Here is an 18,940-nt window from a genome sequence, read left to right as displayed (position 1 = left end):
GGGAGAGCTGATCCACCCCATCAGAAAGGTTGACCTCATTGAGGCGGGCCTTGAGTGTCAGAAATGTTTGAAGCTTCCAAGGTGTTTCTAATGTGCAGCCAGGGTTGAGAACTGCGTCTGCAGAAATTTACAGAGAAGAGTTTGGAGAAAAGAAAGCCCATCATCAACACCAGCCAAGGTGCATATAAAGGAGAGGTAATCACTGGATTACTGCAGAAACTTGGGCTGGAATCCTTGGACACAGCCCTGCCAGCAAACCCCTATTTGCACAAGACTCTAGACAAAAAAAAAACCCCTGAATACCAGGCTCTGACCCGAAATTTCAGTTCGACCTTTGATAAGTCCCTTTTCTTCTTTGAACCTTGATTTTCCCACCACTAAAATGATGCGGTTGCCTTTATATTATAAGTTTGCACTCTCAGACACACCCATGTGTGAATCCCATGTCCTGCACATACTAGTTGATTGACAGTGGATAAGCTTCTCATCTTTACAGCTTCCTTATCAATTTTTTAGTGCTGTCGAGTTGATTCTGACTCCTAGGACCCTGTATACAACAGAGTGGAACCCTGCCCGGTCTTTCTGTGCCATCCTCTCACCTTCCGGCGCTATATCAGGCAATGCTCTGCTGCTGTTCATAGGGTTTTCATGGCCAATTTTTTTCAGAAGCTGGTGGCCAGCTTCCTCTTCCTAGTCTGTCTTAGTCTGGAAGCTCCGCTGAAATCTGTTTGCCATGGGTGGCCCTGCTGGTATTTGAAATACCAGTGGCATAGCTTTCAGCATCACAGCAACACACAGCTGCCACAGGATGACAACCGACAGACAGGGTATGGTTCTCTGACCGGGAAATGAACTCAGGCTATGGTGGTGAGAGTGCTGAATCTTAACCACTAGACTACCACCCTTACCAATAATAGAACCTTATCAGTAATAGTACCAATCTACCTCACACCGTTATCACAAGGGTTCAACAAATAGATGTTTATAAAGTGTGGAGCACGATGCTTGGCACGCAACAATTACTGTGAAAACGGTCATTCCACACCACTTACCAAATAGCAATTGAAGAAACAGAAGGGTCTGTCGGGTCTGACACGGACAGCAACATTCCCCTCTGCTCCTGGAGGCAGGATGTTGCCCTCATCATCCACAATCTGGCAGAGAGATCACAGGACAGTATCTGATGCCTGCACAGCCAGGCCACCCTGCCAGCCGAGCCTGGTGTTGCTAACCTGGACGTGGATTTTGCTCTCCTCTTCGAACCAAGCCTCACCAACAGCTGGGCGAGGCTGCCTACCTGCACGTCGTAAGGTGGGGATGCTTTCCCCATAGATCCTGACTTGATTTTCGTGCCTTTTGGATTGGCACAGATTACAACCTGGAGAGAAACCAGTATCAGTAAGGAGGGGATTTATCCCCTTAGTTTCCTTCCTGGTCTATGCCTTTTCTCTCACTCAGCCTTCCAACTCTTTCTCCCTCCCTTTCTTCTACTACCCTCTCTTCCTTTCTTCCCTTCCTTTCTCCTTCCCTCCCTCCCTTCCTGTCTTTCTTTCTCTCTTTCTTTCTTCTTTCTTCTTTTTCCCTCTTCCTTCCTCCCTTCTCCCCTTCCTTCCTCCTCATCTTCTTTTCTTTCTTCTCTTCTTTCCATAATCATCAAACATGTATTGAACACTCTAGAGGGCACTCACACACAAAGAACTTAACGTGTCTCACAAAAGACTCAGCTGATGGCCAAATCTCTGCCCAGATGGCTGTAGAGAATACTGTTTAAGATCGAGGGCTCTGAATGCAGACAGACACGGGCTGTCCTGGTGGAGGCAAACACCACCCACAGCCGTGAGAGTTAGTTTGCTGGTGGCGTGATTGCGAAATTAGTTTAAACTGCCTTTACACAATAAGGGAAGAGAAGCTGATGGAGATTTGTTATCAGTTTCTCCCCGCAGGCAGGGCAGTTCCTGACAGGTGTCACAGAGAGGACAGCTAGAAAGGCAGGAGGCTCTGCCACTGGCTGGCTGAGAGCTCGGGTGGAGGTGACCTGGGACAGGGACCCCAGCCCCAGTAGAACTCACTGTCTCAGACTGGCCGTAACCTTCATGCAGCTCCAGGCCCGTCTGGCTCTTCCATTTCTCCCTCACATCAGGATTCAGGGCCTCTCCTCCAGTCAAACAATGCCTCAGGCTCTGGAACTGGTACCTTTCTCAGCCAAGAAAACAAGGCCGTCTACGTCAGGATCCCCTCCCCACCTCGCCCTCCAGCACTGCTGCCCAGGTCCAGATACCCAGAGGCACTAGAGAGTAAACTCCTGGGTTCTATGATCTGCTCCAAGAGCCCCATCCTCTGGCTTGCAGGCGTGTTCCTCATGGACAGGCAATTTTATTAAAATCAGTCCTGAGTTTAGAACTAAATCAGAACCTCATATAGTAGGTTTTGGCATAATGTGCTGAATTCCAGGTGAATTGGCCAAAATAATCTAGTTGGAAACAAATTGATTGATAATAAATTGGTTGGGACAACCACCTGGTTGAAAAAGATAAATCGATTAAAAATTTAAAAGATAGAAAGTAGCCCTCTTGAAACCCAAAAATTCTGACAAATGGGCTTAAAATTCCTACAGATATTACATATGTTGTCAAACCACCCCTCTGTTCAACAAATGATCCAAAATGTGAAAAATCAGAGATTGCAAATACATTGTCAACAATTTTTCTCTTAAGATCAAATAGGTTTGACTGTTACTTCATATTACTGAGTATCTTTCAACCAAATGGTTCTTGAACAAATCATTCAGAGTCTGCTTTTGTTCAAAGTCATGATGTGGAGATACACACAACAGATCAGTGAATGGATAAATTCTCATATTATAGAAAAATTCACCTTGAGACAATCCTGTAAGAACACACTCTCTTAGACACTTCTTGGCCAGATACATGGGATTGGGGAAGATGAGGGGAGGGCAGGGACAACTCCCCAAGACTTTGGAGGGGACAGAACTAGGAGTCATAGACCAGGGTCCATCCTACCAGGTAGGATTCTCAAGGGTGTCAGGTCTCTCTCCACATACGCCAGCAACTACACTTGTCCTGCCAGAAGATGTTCCTTTGGATTCACCCAGAATGGAAGCCATCCACAGTGTCTTGTCCCCTTCTGTTGAGTGTTCAGTGGCATTCACTCAGAGAATGGCTGGTGGAGTTAATCTGGGGCTGAGAGACGGAACATCTACTGTGGTGAGCTTGCTAGTCCCACCAGACCTAAGGCGTTGGCCACAAATCCCATTCTACATGTGGCCAACAATTATCCAACAATTTCTCTACATCTTCTAGAAGTAGTAGACATTGTTAAGGCAATGGCCTATGGACGTATGGCAGGAGGACAGCCCACCTCAAGCGCTGAAATTTCAGACTGTCTCATATCTATTCAGTTCCACCTGGATGCAAATTCCTAGGGGCCAGAAGTTCACTGTTGAGGGCTGTCTGCCAAGGATATCGGTGTGTATGCTTGAGTGTGTGAGAGAGAAAGACATACAAAGAGAGACAGAGAGAGAGACAGTTAGAATGAGAGGGTGGGTGTGCATGTGTATATATTCTGCTGTCTATTCATATACTTAGGCCCCCAAAACACTAAACAAATGGGCTGTACCTGGTCAGATCCTCTTGAACAAGCAGCCGGAAGAGGGTGGGGACACAGCAGAGGGTGGTGATTGGGAGCCTGGAGAGAGTCTAAAGAAAAACAAAGAGTAGAAGATCTTCTGAAAATTCTGGGGTTGGACTTCATGGAGATGGAGCAGATGAACTGGCCCCTTATTTGAGCCCTTTCTCCCACAAACTCAAAACCTATATTCCACTCATCTCATTTACACACGGCACGTAAGAGCTGTTTTTGGCTCTTACCTTCAGGATAACCTTGGCATCAACTCGGGGAAGTTCATGCACAAAAATGCAAGATCCATTAGGCCAGGCGGAAAAGAGGGTCCAGGCTGCCTTCACCCAAGCAGTGTCAGTCGTGTTCCAGAAGATGTCTGATTCGGTCAAGGCCACCCACTGCCTGCCAAAAATCAGAGAAAGTCAGGACCTTCAGCAATGCTTATACCTTTAAAAAGGATTACATTATCTATATTACCTTATTTGGAGCCCTGCCCACAGTGGGTACTCACGTACGCTTGTCAAATCTGTACAAGTACCATAAAGTCAACCTTTGTCTCAACAAGCATTTATGAGCATCTCCTATGCACCTATGCCCTGGGCTGAGGATACAGAATTAAAAGGACAGATCCCATGCTTTCAAGAGCTTGCAGTTCAGTGGGAGTGATATGTAAGGGAACAAATAATTTCAATACCATGTGACAAGGGCACTTTATTCAGCCAACATTTATTTCTGAACTTAGCATTAGGGATGTAGAAATGAATGATGAGTCTTGCTTTGAGGGGCTTATGGTTTAGTAAGTATAAAGATCTAGGAAGCCCCTGGAGAGTATGCTTTAATAGAATTAAACACAGAGCCTTATGCAATTACAGACAATGGGCACCTAACCCAGAGAAAGGACGGATGTGGGGTCTGAGAAATACTCCCATAGAGGAGTTGACACCTGAGCTAGACGTAAACAATACGTAGGAATTACAAAGGTGAGGCAGAGAAAGAAGAACATCTTCGGATGGCAAACAGTGCCTGCAAGCATGGAAGACAGAGACATCATCATGTTCTACGCTTGGATTCTGGGTCGCACGATCTCCTGGCCCTCATTCGACTCATTGACTGCTCCTTCTCAGTCTCCTCTGCTGAGTTCTCCTCGCTTCCCCTCTTCATTGTGGAAATGCCTCAAGCCTTCAGTTCTGAGATCTCTTTTCTTTTCCATATTTATTACTCTTTGCTGATCTCACCCAATCTCCTGGCATTAAATACCATCTTTATGCTGATAACTCCAGCATGAATCTTTCTCATTAACTCTAGACACGAACACCCAACTGCCTAGTCAACATCTCCGCTTTTAACTCAGGGAATAGAGATGTCCAATAAGCACCTCAATGCCAGAAACGATCTCCTCCATTTCCTCCCGCCAGACAGCTCATCCCACAGTCTTCCCCCTTCAGTTAACGCTTCTGGTTGTCCAGGTCATCAAACTCGGTGTCATCCTTGACTCTTCCCTTTCTGTCTCACCTCACATCAAATCTGTCAGGAAATCTTATTAGGCCCACATTCAAAATACGTTCAGAATCTCGCCTCCTGTCATTCCTTCACACTGCTACTCCACTGGGCAAGCCTCCACCCTTACCTCTGAATGCACTGGCCTCTTAATTGGTCCTCTGCCTCATTCCTTGCCCCCTACAGTTTATTCTCAATATCTTGAGTGATCCTTTAAAAAAATAAATGAACCCACAGTGGAGAATATGCAACCATGTACCAGGGGGCTTTGGGGAGAAAAAGGAAAAAATAAAATCTTAAAAAAACAAATAACAAAAAAACAAATCAGATCATGTCTCTCTTCTGTTCAGAATACTCCAATGTTCCTCAAAAAAGTAAACATAAAATCACCATATGATCCAGCAATTCCACTTCAGTGCATATTCCCAAAAGAATTAAAAGCAAGGTTTTGTACAGATATTTGTACACCTGTATTAATAGTAGGACTATTCACAATAGCCAAAAAGTGGCAGCAGCCCAAGTGTCCATCAATGGATGAATGGATAAACAAAATTGGTATATACATGCACTGGAATACTATTTAGCCTTAAAACATAAATTCTGATACATGCTACAACATGGATAAAACTTGAACACATTACGCTAGGTGAAATAAGCCAGACACAAAAGGAAAAATATTGTATGATTCCACTTATATGAGGCTCCCAGAGGAGTCAAATTCCGAGAGACAGAAAATAGAATGGTGGTTGCCAGGGCCTTGGGGGAGGAGAGAATGGGGAATTATTGTGTAAGGGGTACAGTTTCTGATTTGCTAGAGGAAAAAGTTCTGGAGACGGATGGTGGAGATGATGGCACAACCACGTGAGTGTACTTAACGCCACTGAACTCTACACTTAAAAATGTTTAAAAGGGTAAATTTTATGTTGTGTCTATTTTACCACAATTAAAAAAAAGAAAACCCTCCGATGGTTTCTCACCTCTCTCAGAGTAAAGCCCAAAGCCTTTATATCCTACCTGCTCTGACCCCTTTTAGCTCTCTGACCTCAACTCCTGCCCCTTTCCCCCTCACTCACACCCCTCCAGCTCACTCGCCTCCTTTCGGTTCCTTGGACCCGTCAGACAAGCTGTCCACCGTACCTTCCACTGGCCACGAAACCCAGACCATAGCTGGCCTGGGAGTGCTCCACCATCTTGGGGGCCCCGGTAGTGCCACTTGTGAAGTAGATGGCCAATGGGTCTTGAGCTTTGGTCCTCACACAGTCATGCTCTGTGGATGCCTCCCTGTAAAATGTAAAAATACTGGGTGGTACTACCAATAGTTAAGAACAGTCATGGTTAACGATATCTGTAATGACACTACTGGCCATTGTCTCAATAATCACCAAGCGTGAGGCACTGTACTGGGAGCTCCAGCTTGCATTATCTCTTACCCCTACAGTCGCCCCACAGGGTGGGAACTCTCACCATAACCCTCTGCAGATAAAGAAATTGAGGCTCAAAATGGCTAAAAGGCTCACTCAAAGGAGCCTGGGCTCTTTTACCATGGCATGAGGACTTTCTGGTGGAACACACGCAGATCCACGGCCACACTTCTGCACGTTTGAGCCCAGCTCCACCCCCACCTCAATTCCTGGTGGCTTAGGGCTGTTTTCTAAAGGCTTCCCTAAGTTTGAAGTTTAGAATTCTGGGTGATTCCTAAAGTTCTGTGATCTGGAGAATCTTCTAACTCACTGGTTCTCGACCCCGGCTGAGCTTAGGATCACCTAGTAAGTTTTTAAAAGAAGTGCCATTGCCTGGGCAGCACCCCGGAGAAAATGAAATCAGAATCTTTGAAGGTGGGCCTGGCGTTGGTATTTTTTTAAAAGCCTCCTCAGGTAATTCTAATGACAGCCACAATGGAGAACCACTGATCTGGACCAACCCCACAGCTCATCAAAATTACCTGGGCAGATCTCTTAAAATACAGTTTCCTGGGGCCCTTGCTCAGATATGTCTGGTTAAGTAGATCAGATGTGGGGCCTTGGAATCTGTATTTAAAACAGCATCCCAAAATGAACAAATAAATTCCCATAATTTTAGGGTAGAAAGTTTATATTCTAGTGTAGGAAAGAACAATCTAAAAAGTACTTACCATATCCTCAAACTTTTAAATACGTCTTTTGTGCTTAACTTTACTACTTAAACATGTTGAATATTTTCTGTTTAAGTGTTGGCTACTAATCATTATATTGAAATATAACATAATGAAAATGTAGTGTAGAAAAATACCATATGCTGGAAATATAATATTTTGGAAAATACAGGATATATTATTTACAATGCGTGCCTGTGGGTCTTATAATCCTAAAAATTATAACACTTTTAAATGAATGTGACCCATAGTTCTTTCTTAAATAAAGCTAGGGACAAGAGACAAATGTTGATATTAGTCAAAAAAAATAAAAGAACAGCCCCCGGGTGAATCTGAAGCAGCTGGTGTGTGGGGTGGGCGTTTGTGCCTTATCTTTGCAGGCCCCGGAGAGGACCCCTTTTTGGTTCTCCCTCCATCAGGACAAAGTCTCAAACTCCCACTGAGGTTTGCACCAGGGTCTTGCTCAAAGGCTAATGGCTTTGGTTCTGCCCCAACCTTGACTTGACTACTTGTCAGCATCTTGAGCAGGTCGCTACTTTGCCAAGTCTCAGTTTCCTCATCTGTACAATCGGGTTAAAGTCCGCTTCACAGAGCATTTTTCAAGGATTAAATAAGATGACGTCTGATTCATTATTGTGTTCTGAGCACCAAAACACTATGCTTGTTGCAAAACAGATGTGCATTAAATCTTTGTCCCATGAATGAATGTAGGTGAACGCTTACCTAGCACAATGCCTAGCAGACACTAAGCGCTCAATTATTATATTACTAAATGACCACCTACTATGTACCGAATGCCTCACACAGATTACTCATTTACTCCAGCTAATGGCTCCGTAACCACTCTCATCGTTATAGAGGCACATGAAGCACAGAAAGCTGGTGACAGTTCCAGTATTGACTAAGTGACTGAAGGATCTTAAGGTGGTCACCAGGATTAGGTCTCAGGTTTGTCTTGCTTCCAAAGTGAGCGTTCCTTTCTGATGCCCTCTCCTCGTGTGCAATCACCAATGCATTCCATCTCCTCTTGCTTAAAGGAGAGATTCCTGGGTCTCATTTTCATGCTGTCCTCTGGAGAGCCCCAACTTACCGGAGAAGCTCCCTAAAGTTCATCCAGCCTGGCCGACTGCTGTCTGACACCAGCAGCTTGGTCTGGAGGGAGGGGCAGTCGGCGCTAATGGCATCTACCCTCGGAGCCAGGGAGTCACTGGTGATAATGGACTTGGCCCTGGACGCCTGCAGCCGATACTTGAGGTCCTTCTCCGTCAGCTGAGAGACACCTGGAATCATGACGGCCCCTGAAACCACACAGAGAAGGGATGTTGACTGGGCAGCAGGGGAAGACCCCTGTGAAGAGGTCCAGACTGGATGTTCCCATAAGACACAGGAGCAGGAAGGGGCTGGACAGGGTTGGAATGCCTGAACTGGAAAAAGTAGCAATACTGATAGTAATGAAATCCAGAATGTATTTATGGAGCATGTACATGTGCTAAGAACTTTGCATGCATTATTTCATTTAATTCTCACAAGCCTGGAGAGCAAATGCTATTATTATACCCATTTTGCAGATTTAAAAAAATTAAAACTTAGGCCTTTATGCATTAATTAAGTGAAATAACTGGCCCAAGATCACCCAGCTAATGTGTTGTAGAGCTGGAATTGTGAACCCAGGCAGCAGTAAACCTGAGAGTCCGTGATCCGGAGCATTGTGTTATATTGTCTTAGAGATTACCTAGCCCAGGGGTTTTCCATGCCTTTCAAACAAAAGACCACAATGGATCCCAGTGTTGGGTGTGGGATGCTTGGGGCAGGTGGGTAGGTGTAGCAGGTGGGGGCTCCAGGACCCCACATAATTTCAACCAAAACCACTCTGAGGGCAGCTGAGTTCCTCTCTCCCCAAGGATAGGGGATGAGGAAGCAGAAAGCAGGGGAAAACTTTAATCAAACGCTTGAAAAAACCACTTGAGTATCTCAGAATGCAGGTTGTAAACACTCCATTGAGTCCAGCACTCCCATTTCACAGACAAGAAGAACGACATCCTGAAAGAATGAGTCATCCTGCCACAGCCAATGAGTGAGGACAGAAGACAGAGGAAGGGCCAATCCCAAATAGTGTGGGACCAAACCAAAGTTCTCATTGCCCTTCACTCTATCTCCTAAACTTCTACAGGGTTTAAACCCCAGCGTGAACACTTTTGGAGGTGAATGGTGTGTTTTTTCACTCCATCTCTCTGTTTTAGCTATTTCCAGAAGTCTGTTCCCCCTGGAGTTGTCTGTGGTGCTTTGGGGGCCCAGGCAGACAGTAGACAGCTGGAGCTATCAGCAAGAGAAATGAGTCCAACATCACAGACTTGAAGGAAAGTGACAAGTGCATCTTAGGAGAGTGTGGGAATATGAGAATGCAAGGACATCCAGCTTGAGTACTGTCTAAATGGGAAGATGCTAGACTTGACATGGCAGTGTGGGACGTGGTCTTGAGTTATTTTGTTTGGACAGCAAAGAAATGGTAAATCTGTATAATTAGGAGAACTGGAGATGTTTAGGCAACAGGAAAAGTAACGATAATAATGTCCCAAAGGGGAGTTCTGATCGTGCAAAGTGCCCAACACAGTGCCTGGCACATAGTAGGTCTTCAAGAAACTGCAGAGGTTTCCTTATTTGGGAAACCCTTTAAATGGCCCTCATTTAAATGGACCTCAAATGTCATGGAAGAATATGGAGAGCTCCCCAATCTGTTTGCCTGTTTCTTTTCCTCGAGCTAGATACACCATGATGGTGCTCACTTTTGTGTATTGTGCAAAAACATGTAAAACTAAAATTAGAGTTCCTGTCTCTTTGCTTTTTAGACAATCCGTTCACAAAATGGTTGAATAAAGCTCATTCATATACAAAGCTACTTCTCTGGTGTGAGTTTGTATCTTCCTGTTTTGCAAGCCTTATTTGTAAAATCTGTATTTTAGGGAGATTGTTCTATGGACGTGATTGGAAGTGGGTGGACAACATTCCAAGTGGTGGAAACTTCCCAGAGGATGGAGAAACCAGCTCTCCACCAAAAGCAGTTGTCTTGCTTTTGTAAAATCAGCATATAAACTCAGCCCTTTCAATAAGCTCGTTGGACGGGGTCAGCAGAGGCTCTCTGGGCTCTACGTGCTGTGTCCTTTTGCAACCTCTGCTCCTCTGCTGGAAGAACCATGCCAAGAAGACCAACGGTCCTCTGTCCTGGACATTCGTGACAGCAGGAAGAGGAACCCTCAGGGATAATCTCATTGCTTTGATTATTTTGTCCTTCTCTTCCTTCCCTTGGGAGCTGGAAGATGCTCCAGTGATGAGAGCCATGAAGTCTAAGAGCGAAACTTGTGTAGATTGCTTGTATAGGTCTCTCATCCATAACTGTATTACTATCCACACACTGGCGGCTCCCAAACCACAACCAGCAGAAAATATGCTTGGTTTGTCCCACTCAGAATTTTTTAAATAAATATTTAGTTGTCAACATTAGACGACTGGAAGTTTTTTCATAAACATCCAGAGTCTTCTGTTACAAAATTTGAATATCTGGAAACACTGGTCCTCATTCACACATGGAAACATTTCGTTGGAGTTGAGAAGCAGTTCCCCGTTTGATGAGGTATGTGATCTCCAGCTCACCTCAGTCCTCAGCGCTCCCTACTGCCTCACGCTTGCCTGCTTTAGTCAATTATATTGCTGTCTGGCCCCTGTATACAATCAAGTTTGTGACTGTTGGGCAGAGTGAAAGTAAACAAAACTCCACATAGGGTATATTTTGCTTCATCTCCCAAACCTTGTGAACACTGCAGAGCCCCGGCAGGGAGTGTCGGCCCCAGATGGAAATCTCAGCTTTGCCCACTGACCTGTGCGCATACAAGCCACGCTGACCAGCCACCATTCTGGGAGCCGCGGGAGCACCAGCATCATTCTGTCCCCAGGCTGCAGACCGCACACGCCCCCTAGCACGTTAGCCGCCTTTCTGGACTGCACCCCCAGCTCCTCAAAGCTCCACTTGACCTCTGCTCCCATGCCATCGACCCACCAGAATGCAGGGTTCGGGGGCCGGTGCCCAGCCTAGACAGCAGTGTAGGCAGAAAAAAATAGAAAACATTTGTTGAGGACTTTTGTTTGCTTGTTGTTATTATTTATTTAATTTTATTTTTACTATAGTTATCACAGTCACGGGATTCAAAAATGAAAACAATACAAAAAGCTATGCATTGAGAAGTCTCATCCTCATCCTGTCCCTCTCTACCCTGTTCCCACTTCACCAGCCTCAATGAATCACCAATATTATCGGTTTCTTGCATATCCTTCCAATGCTTCTTTAGGCAGACATAGGTATTTTTTTCCATACCACATTTTTAATGCAAAAGTAGGGTACAATTTACAATGTTCCATGTCCTTCCCCTTTTTTATGAGACATAATTCTCACACCATAGTCTTCACCATTTTAAAGTGCACAATTCAAGTGTTTCTAGTATATTCACAAAGTTGTGTAACGATCACCACTATCTAATTCCCAAACATCTTCATTTCCCTAAAAAGAAATACTGTACAGACTCTATTCTCTCCTTTCTCAGCCCCTGGCAACCACTAATCCTTTCTGTCTCTATGGATTTGCTGATTCTGGATCTTTCAAATGAATGGAATCAGACAGTATGTGGCCTTTTGTGTCTGATTTCTTTCACCTAGCATAAGGTTTTCAAGGTTTATCTATGTTGTAGCATGCATCAGTGCTACATTACTTTTAATGACTGAATCGTATCCCACTGTATGGATGGTACCATCGTTTTATTTGTCTCTTCATCAGTTGATGGACGTCAGGATTGCTTTCACTTCTTGGCTGTTATGAATAATGTTGCCACGAACATACGTGTACAAGTTTTTGTGTGGACATATGTTTCTATTCTCTTGGATATATACCTAAGAGTGTAATTGCTGGATCATATGACAACTCTATGCGCAACTTTATGAGGAACTGCCAAACTTTTCCACAGCACCTGCACCATTTTACATTCCCACCAGCAACGTCTGAGGGTTCCAATTTCTCTACATCTTTGTTAGCACTTTTTATTGTACTTTTTTTTTTGTTTTTGATTTTGGTATTAGCTATGATCCTCTATGTGCAATCTCATTATCGCTGAGATTGCATTTCCCTAATGAATAAAGATGGTGAGTATTGTCCATGTGTCTATTGGCCATTTGTTTATGTTCTTTAGAGAAACATCTATCCAAATCCTTAGCTCATATTTTAATTGAGTTGTCTTCTTATTGTTGAGTTTGAGTTCTTTGTATATTGTGGATAGTAGGTCCTCATCAGATACGTGATTTGCAAATATTTTCTCCCATTCTGTGGGCTAACTTTTCACTTTGGTATACAAATGTCATTAATTTTCATGAAGTCCAATTTGTCTATTTTTTCTTTTGTTGCTTGTACTTTAGAAACCATTGCCTAATCCAGGATACACCTATGTTTTCTTCTAAGAATCTCATACTTTTTACTCCTTCATTAGGTCTTTGACCCATTTTTGAGTTAATTTTTTTTATGTTGTCTGAGTTAGGGGACCAGATTCATTCTTTGCATGTGACTATCCAGGTGTCCCAGCACCATTAGTTGGAAAGACAACTCTTTCCCCATTGAATTTTCTTGTCACCTTTGTTGAAAATCAGTTGACCATAGATGAATGGGTTTATTTCTGGACTCTTAATTCTATCCCATTTATCTGCATCTACCTTCATGCCAGTGCCACACTGTAACTTTCCCCCCCGCACAATCTTGATTATTGTAACTTTCTAGTAGGTTTTAAAATAGAGAAATGTGAGTCCTCCAGTTTTGTGTTTCCATTTCAAGATTGTTTTGGTTATTATGGGTCCCTTGCATTTCTGTATGAATTTTTAGACAAGATTTTCTATTTCTTCAAAGAAGTCTACTGGGATTTTGATAAAGACTACATTGAGTATGCAGATCAATTTGAGATGTAGTGTTCTTTTTTTTTTTTTTTGCAACCTTATAATTTTTGCTTTAATGGCAATCAAGTTTTTAAAAAGTAAAGTTCAACTTACCCATACTATGAAGGAAAGGCAGATTTCAAGTAAACTTCTAAATGTATGCATAATGTAGAGGCTACTATTTTCTGGCAGTTCTTGGTTCCTGAAAGTTGAACTTCATCAGATGCGCTTTAAACTTTTGTCAAAATAGTCACGAAGACTACGGTATTTTTGGTAATGGTATTTGCTATTTTTGGTTATAGGAGACAGTATCTTAGGGGCATTCTTACTGAGATTCACTCAAATCTTTAATGGTGTTTCTTTAATAAACATTCCCTGAGTTACTCCAGCCTCTGGTTAGTTTCTAGAGTTCTGAAAAGTTGATTCTGACAATTTTCCCAAGATTTTTGTTCTTCTGGTTGTTGTTGCTTTTAAAGTGGAGAAAATTTTAGAAAGTCCTTATTTTTTCATTTTTGCTGACTTAACTTTGTTTGTTTGTTTTTACCATTAGGGGAGGTCCTCTAAGGATGATCCTGGTGTGGTGAAAAGAGCTTAGACTTTGTATGCAGGCATGGAGCACTCTGGCTCCATCTCTTACATACACGTCTCATTTAATTCTCATGACAACTCCAAGCGGCATAGGTAAGACTCACACTTTATAGACGAGAAAACTGAGATCCAAAGAACTTAGGCATTTGTCCAAGGTCACACTTCAAGTGGACGAACCGTGTCTACCTGACTGCAAAGCCTGCTTTTATGTCTCAGTCATTCTCACCCACTTTCATAAATTTTACCATATCCACTGACACTATATTTACTAACAGTATTACTCATTTCACATTTTTTCTTTTTTTTAGGCAAATTTTTTTCCCTAAAGATTGGCACCTGAGCTAACATCTGTTGCCAATCTTTTGCTTTTCTTCTTCTTCTCCCCAGAGCACCCCGCCCCCCAGTACATAGTTGTATATTCTAGCTGTGAGTGCTTCTGGTTGTGCTATTTGGGACGCCGCCTCAACATGACCTGATGAGCGGTGCCATGTCCGCGCTCAGGATCTGAACCAGAGAAACCCTGGGCCACCGAAGTGGAGTGCATGAACTTAACCACTCGGGCACGTGGCCCGCCCCATATTTTTTCTTTAAAATTAGCATAAATAAATGCCTTTGAAATACAGTTTATATTCCCCTACTATAAAAAAAGTTAGCATCTTTAACATAAGTAAAAGGTGACTATAAAATAGAGAGAGACATAACAGATATATAAGGAAGGAGAAATAAAGAAGGAAGCATATGTACAGAGACACAAGGAGATCAAGATAAACTTAGTTCAATTCTACGTATGTACCTGCTGTGAATTATGAAAAGCTTTGAGCCAGAGCTGAGCTCTCTCCTTATTTAAAAGGGAAGTGCATGACAATGAGAGAGAGATTAAGGATAGAGTAGCAGCAGTAAGAACTTTCTTCTTCACTTGATCAGAATGATGGGAAATGAATCAAAAGGGATGCAACTATCTCACTGTGTGATTTGGGCTCAGGAATATGAGGCACATGAGGGATTGGGCAAGGGTGTCTAAGGCTCGCATAACTTGGTCATAATTTTTTTCTAAGGCTTAACAGTTTCAATTTTAGGACTTGTAAAATTCCTGGGTCAAAATGTCCAGATCAATGTGACTTGGAGCCTTGAGTCTCTTTGGGGTACCCAGGGCAGCCTCCAATGCCCAAGATGGACACTAGGACACTGTGGGCTTCACCTTTTCCAGCTGCGTCCACACGTCCAGCACGTCACGGGCAAAGTTGAAGTACTCAGGCACTGGCTGCCTCCCCAGGTTGATGGCTTCCCAGGTGGCCACAATCTTCTGAGGGACAGGCAGAGGTGGTGGCTGCCCACGAGGACCACAGACTCCCCGGGTGCTCCTCAGAGCCTGGAGGACCAGGCCTCTTAGCCACAGTCTCATGTCGTTGCCTCCTGCCTGTCACCAAAGAGAGGAGAGAGCACATGGTCCTGAATTCTGGGCTCTGGGAGAAACTGAGGTGGGAAAGAAGCCTGTGGTCAGCCCTGATGGAGACTATAGTACATATTGACTCGTAGAACAGAGTCTTGGGCTGGAATTTTACTTCTGTGTGGGATTTTGGTCATTTCTCCTCTTTGAGCCTGAGGTCCATCCTTCCATCTCTCACTGCCTGTGGATCTCTGTGGGTCTGAGGTCAGTGACTCAAAGCCCATTTCCCAAGATTATATGAAGATGAAGACTATAATTTTAACGTGTAATCAATATAAAAAGAAATTATTGAAGAGATATTTTTTACATTCTTTTTTTTTGTACTTAGTCCTGAAAATCCTATTTTCACTTTCAGTTTTACACTTACAAGCACACTTTACACTCACAAGCACACTTCAGTTTGGATTAGCCATGTTTCAAGTGCTCAACAGCTACAAGTGGCTAGTGGCTATTGCACTGGACGGTGCAGTTTTAGGGTCTCGCCACTGAAAGTGTGGTCTATGGACCAGCATCACCTGCAGAACCTCAGACCCCACCCCAGACATGTGTGGAATTAGCCTCTGAGCTGTAACAGGAACCCTAGGGGCGCTGTGTGCACATTAAAGTTTGAGAAGCTGAGGCCTAGGGGCTGCAACCCCAGGTTCAGTTTCCTTCCGCCAAGTTCCTCTTGGTAATAATAATAACAGCAGAAATGATAATGATAACTGCCAGAGACTCAATGTTTGTGTTCCCCCAAAATTCATACGTGAAGTCCTAACCCCCAATGTGATGGCATCAGGAGGTGGGGCCTTTGGGAGGTGACTAGGTCCTGAGCGTGGAACCCCTATAAAGGGGACCCAAGAGAGCTGCCTTGCTGCTTCTGCCTGGTGAGGATACAATGAAAAGACAGCTGTCTATGAACCAGGAAGTGGGCTCTCAGCAGACACCAAATCCGCCTGCAGCACCGGGATCCTGGATTGCCCAGCCACCAGAACTGGGAGAAATAAATGTTGTTTAAACCGCCTGGTATATGGTACTTTTGTTACAGCCACCCAAACGGACTAACACAATAACCAACAATAAGAATGTATCACAACAATGATAACTGCCACTTACGGAAAGCTTAACACATACCAAACATTTGGAAAGTGCTTTATAAACGTTATTTCCTTAAATCCTTATAGCAACTCTATGATGTGTTATTTTCCCCACTTTACAGATAAAGAAAGTGAGGCTTGGAGAGGACAAGTGACTTCCAGGTCTCACCTCCCAAAAAGCGCTAGGCCCCAGCCTCTGCTTGGCCACCAGCTCTGGGGCCTGTGGCCTCAGACTCCCTGCCCCCGGCCTCTCCTTCCCCACTCCTCACCTCTCCAAAATTCTGCCCCAGCCTTTTCCTCCACCTCCCACCCTGGATGCCCTGGCCCCTTGACAGCTGATAATTAGAATCCCCAGGCCTTCTTCTCCAGTAAGGCCATTTCAGTCGTGCCCCCTTCTTGGCTTAATCAGCAAGGGCCTCAGGAGCAGCTGACACATGTCACTGAAGGATTTCTCTCCCCATTACCTTGTTCTTGAACCCAGGAAACGCAGACGACTTCTAGGCTCTGCTTCAGCTGAACACAGGCCTTAAGGCCTGTAAATGTTCCTGCTGAGGAAGGCAATTTGCTGACTCCGCCTCCTGGGGAAACTTTGGCTCCAAAGGCAGCCAAGAGTGGGCAGAGCCAGAAGCCAGCGGACGACACAGTGGCTTCAACTGCCCGGCACACTTTGAGCCAGTGAGCCAAGCTTTGCTCACAGCTCACAGTGGCTGGGAGATTAAATTCCAGCTCCAGTGCCTGGTGAGTGTCCTGGACCTGGTAGAGGTTTTCCCTGAAAATTCAGGCCACCATCTCACCTGAAAAGGGAACAGAAACTTTATAATATTGTACAGGAAGGATGCAATCGTGACAATAATGTAAGTTCCACCCTGTCCCTTTTCTGCTCCAAGCCCTCTAGTACAGAGACAGACAGTAGATTGGTGGTTGCCTTGGGTTGTGCACGTGAACGGGAGATGACTGCAGATGGGCACGAGGGAGCTCTTGGAGGTGATGGAAATGTTCTAAATTTGGATTATGGTCATGGCTGCACAACTTTGTAAATTTACTAAATAGCAATAGTAATAGTTATTGCACACTTACAATGAGTGAATTTTATGATATTAAATTATATCGAAATAAAGCTATTTTTTAACGAACCCTCCTACGGCTCCCTATCTCACTCAGAGTCAACACCAAAGTCCTGAGAGCCGGTTGCAGGGTCCCACCCAATGGCACGGCTCTTACTCGTCTCTCACCCCCTTGCCCAATCTGCTCCAGCCACAGTGGTCTCCCTGCTGCCTGTTCTTTGAAATTCTGGCCTGCAGCTGAGCTGCTGGTAAACTGGCTCTCTGTGAACAACAGCAAAAATGTCCCCACTTATAGTGTTCACCAGCATCTGTGATTAAATCTTCTCCCGTGGCCAATCTCAAGCTACCAAAGTTTTAACAGCCAGCTTGCGAAGTTCCTGAATCTTAAGCCTCTCGCATGGCCCTGCTAGCTGACTCCAGGCAGCGTTCTTCATGTCTTTGTGCTCGCTGGTTTCTCTGCCAGGACGCTCCTCCCACAGGGGTCACTGCCTCGCCACCCCCAGGTCTCAGCTCAGGGAGCCTTCAGCGAGCTCCCTAACCAAGATCGGATGCCTCTCCCGTCTGACACTTCCCACTCTCCCTTCCCTGCTTGACGTTCCTCCTCAGGATGTATCACTTTCTAGTGTTCAATATATTTTTTAAACACACTTTATTTTTATTTTTTCCAGCTTTATTGAGGTCTGTGGACAAATGAACTTGTATATATTTACGGTGTACAATGTGATGATTTGACGTGTGTGTACGCTGTAGATGACTATCACTAGGGGTGAGGCCAGGCAGGGCTTCTGCCTTCCAGGTGCTGAGCAGCTCACTTGGCACGAATCATCTCCTTTAACTCTTTCAACAGCCCTGTGAGTTGTATCCATCTTACAGGTGAGGAAACTGAGCCTCGGAAAGCATAATTGACACACATGAGGCCACACAGCTGCTTAGGGACAGAGCTGGTCCACTTCTGGGTATTTATCCAAAGAACATGAAAACACTAATTCAAAAAGATATATGCACCCGCATGTTCACCGCAGCATTATCACAATAGCCAAGACTTGGAAAGAACCAAAGTGCCTACTGATGATGAATGGATAAAGATGTGGTACATATATGCACAATGGAATACTACTCAGCCACACAAAAGATGGAATCTTGCCATTTTTGACAACATGGATGGACCTTGAGGGTATTTCATGAAGTGAAACAAGTCAGACAGAGAAAGACAAATATGACTTCACTCATATGAAGAAGACAAAATAATAACAACAAACAAACAAACACAGAGATACAGAGAACAGCTTGGTGGTTACCAGGGGGAAGGGAGGTGGGGGGAGGTGAAAGGGGTAAAGGGGCACGTGTCTATGCTGATGGATGGCAACCAGATTTTTGGTGAGGAATATGATGTAATGTGTTCAGAAGTTGAAGTATGATACGCAGAGCTGAAATTTATATAGTTTTATAAACCAATGCTACTTCAGTAAAAGAAAAAAAAAGAGCTGGGATTCAAATTCCAATCTATATGCTCGATCAAATTCCAATCTATATGCCT

The 18,940-nt window shown here is 44.2% G+C and overlaps 1 protein-coding gene across 5 annotated transcripts in view; it reads right to left on the bottom strand.

Annotated features, from left to right (window-relative positions):
• Positions 1-17,235, bottom strand: part of LOC139039722 (acyl-coenzyme A synthetase ACSM5, mitochondrial-like) — a 35,429-nt gene extending 18,194 nt beyond the window's left edge. For 2 of the 5 annotated variants that reach the window (XR_011494256.1, XM_014857884.3), the window contains exons 1-10: positions 16,804-17,235; positions 15,015-15,233; positions 11,140-11,350; positions 8,358-8,565; positions 6,274-6,417; positions 3,888-4,041; positions 3,637-3,716; positions 2,070-2,193; positions 1,298-1,378; positions 1,053-1,154 (exon numbers count right to left, since the gene is read on the bottom strand). Coding sequence is in view for 4 of the 5 variants with exons in the window: in XM_014857884.3 (XP_014713370.3) it covers positions 1,053-1,154; positions 1,298-1,378; positions 2,070-2,193; positions 3,637-3,716; positions 3,888-4,041; positions 6,274-6,417; positions 8,358-8,565; positions 11,140-11,350; positions 15,015-15,218 (1,308 nt within the window). In the remaining variant the exon portion in view is untranslated. Of the gene's footprint in view, positions 1-1,052; positions 1,379-2,069; positions 2,194-3,636; positions 3,717-3,887; positions 4,042-6,273; positions 6,418-8,357; positions 8,566-11,139; positions 11,351-15,014; positions 15,234-16,803 lie in introns of all 5 variants that reach the window. The other 3 variants (XM_070484753.1, XM_070484755.1, XM_070484754.1) reach the window with 3 other exon arrangements.
• Between the last annotated feature and the right edge of the window lie 1,705 nt (positions 17,236-18,940).

The sequence above is a fragment of the Equus asinus genome, chromosome 14 (genome assembly GCF_041296235.1).
Source record: "Equus asinus isolate D_3611 breed Donkey chromosome 14, EquAss-T2T_v2, whole genome shotgun sequence".
Taxonomy (NCBI): Eukaryota; Metazoa; Chordata; class Mammalia; order Perissodactyla; family Equidae; genus Equus; species Equus asinus.
The sequence above is the reverse complement of the archived record's forward strand: the minus strand, read 5'-3'. Positions and strand labels throughout refer to the sequence as shown.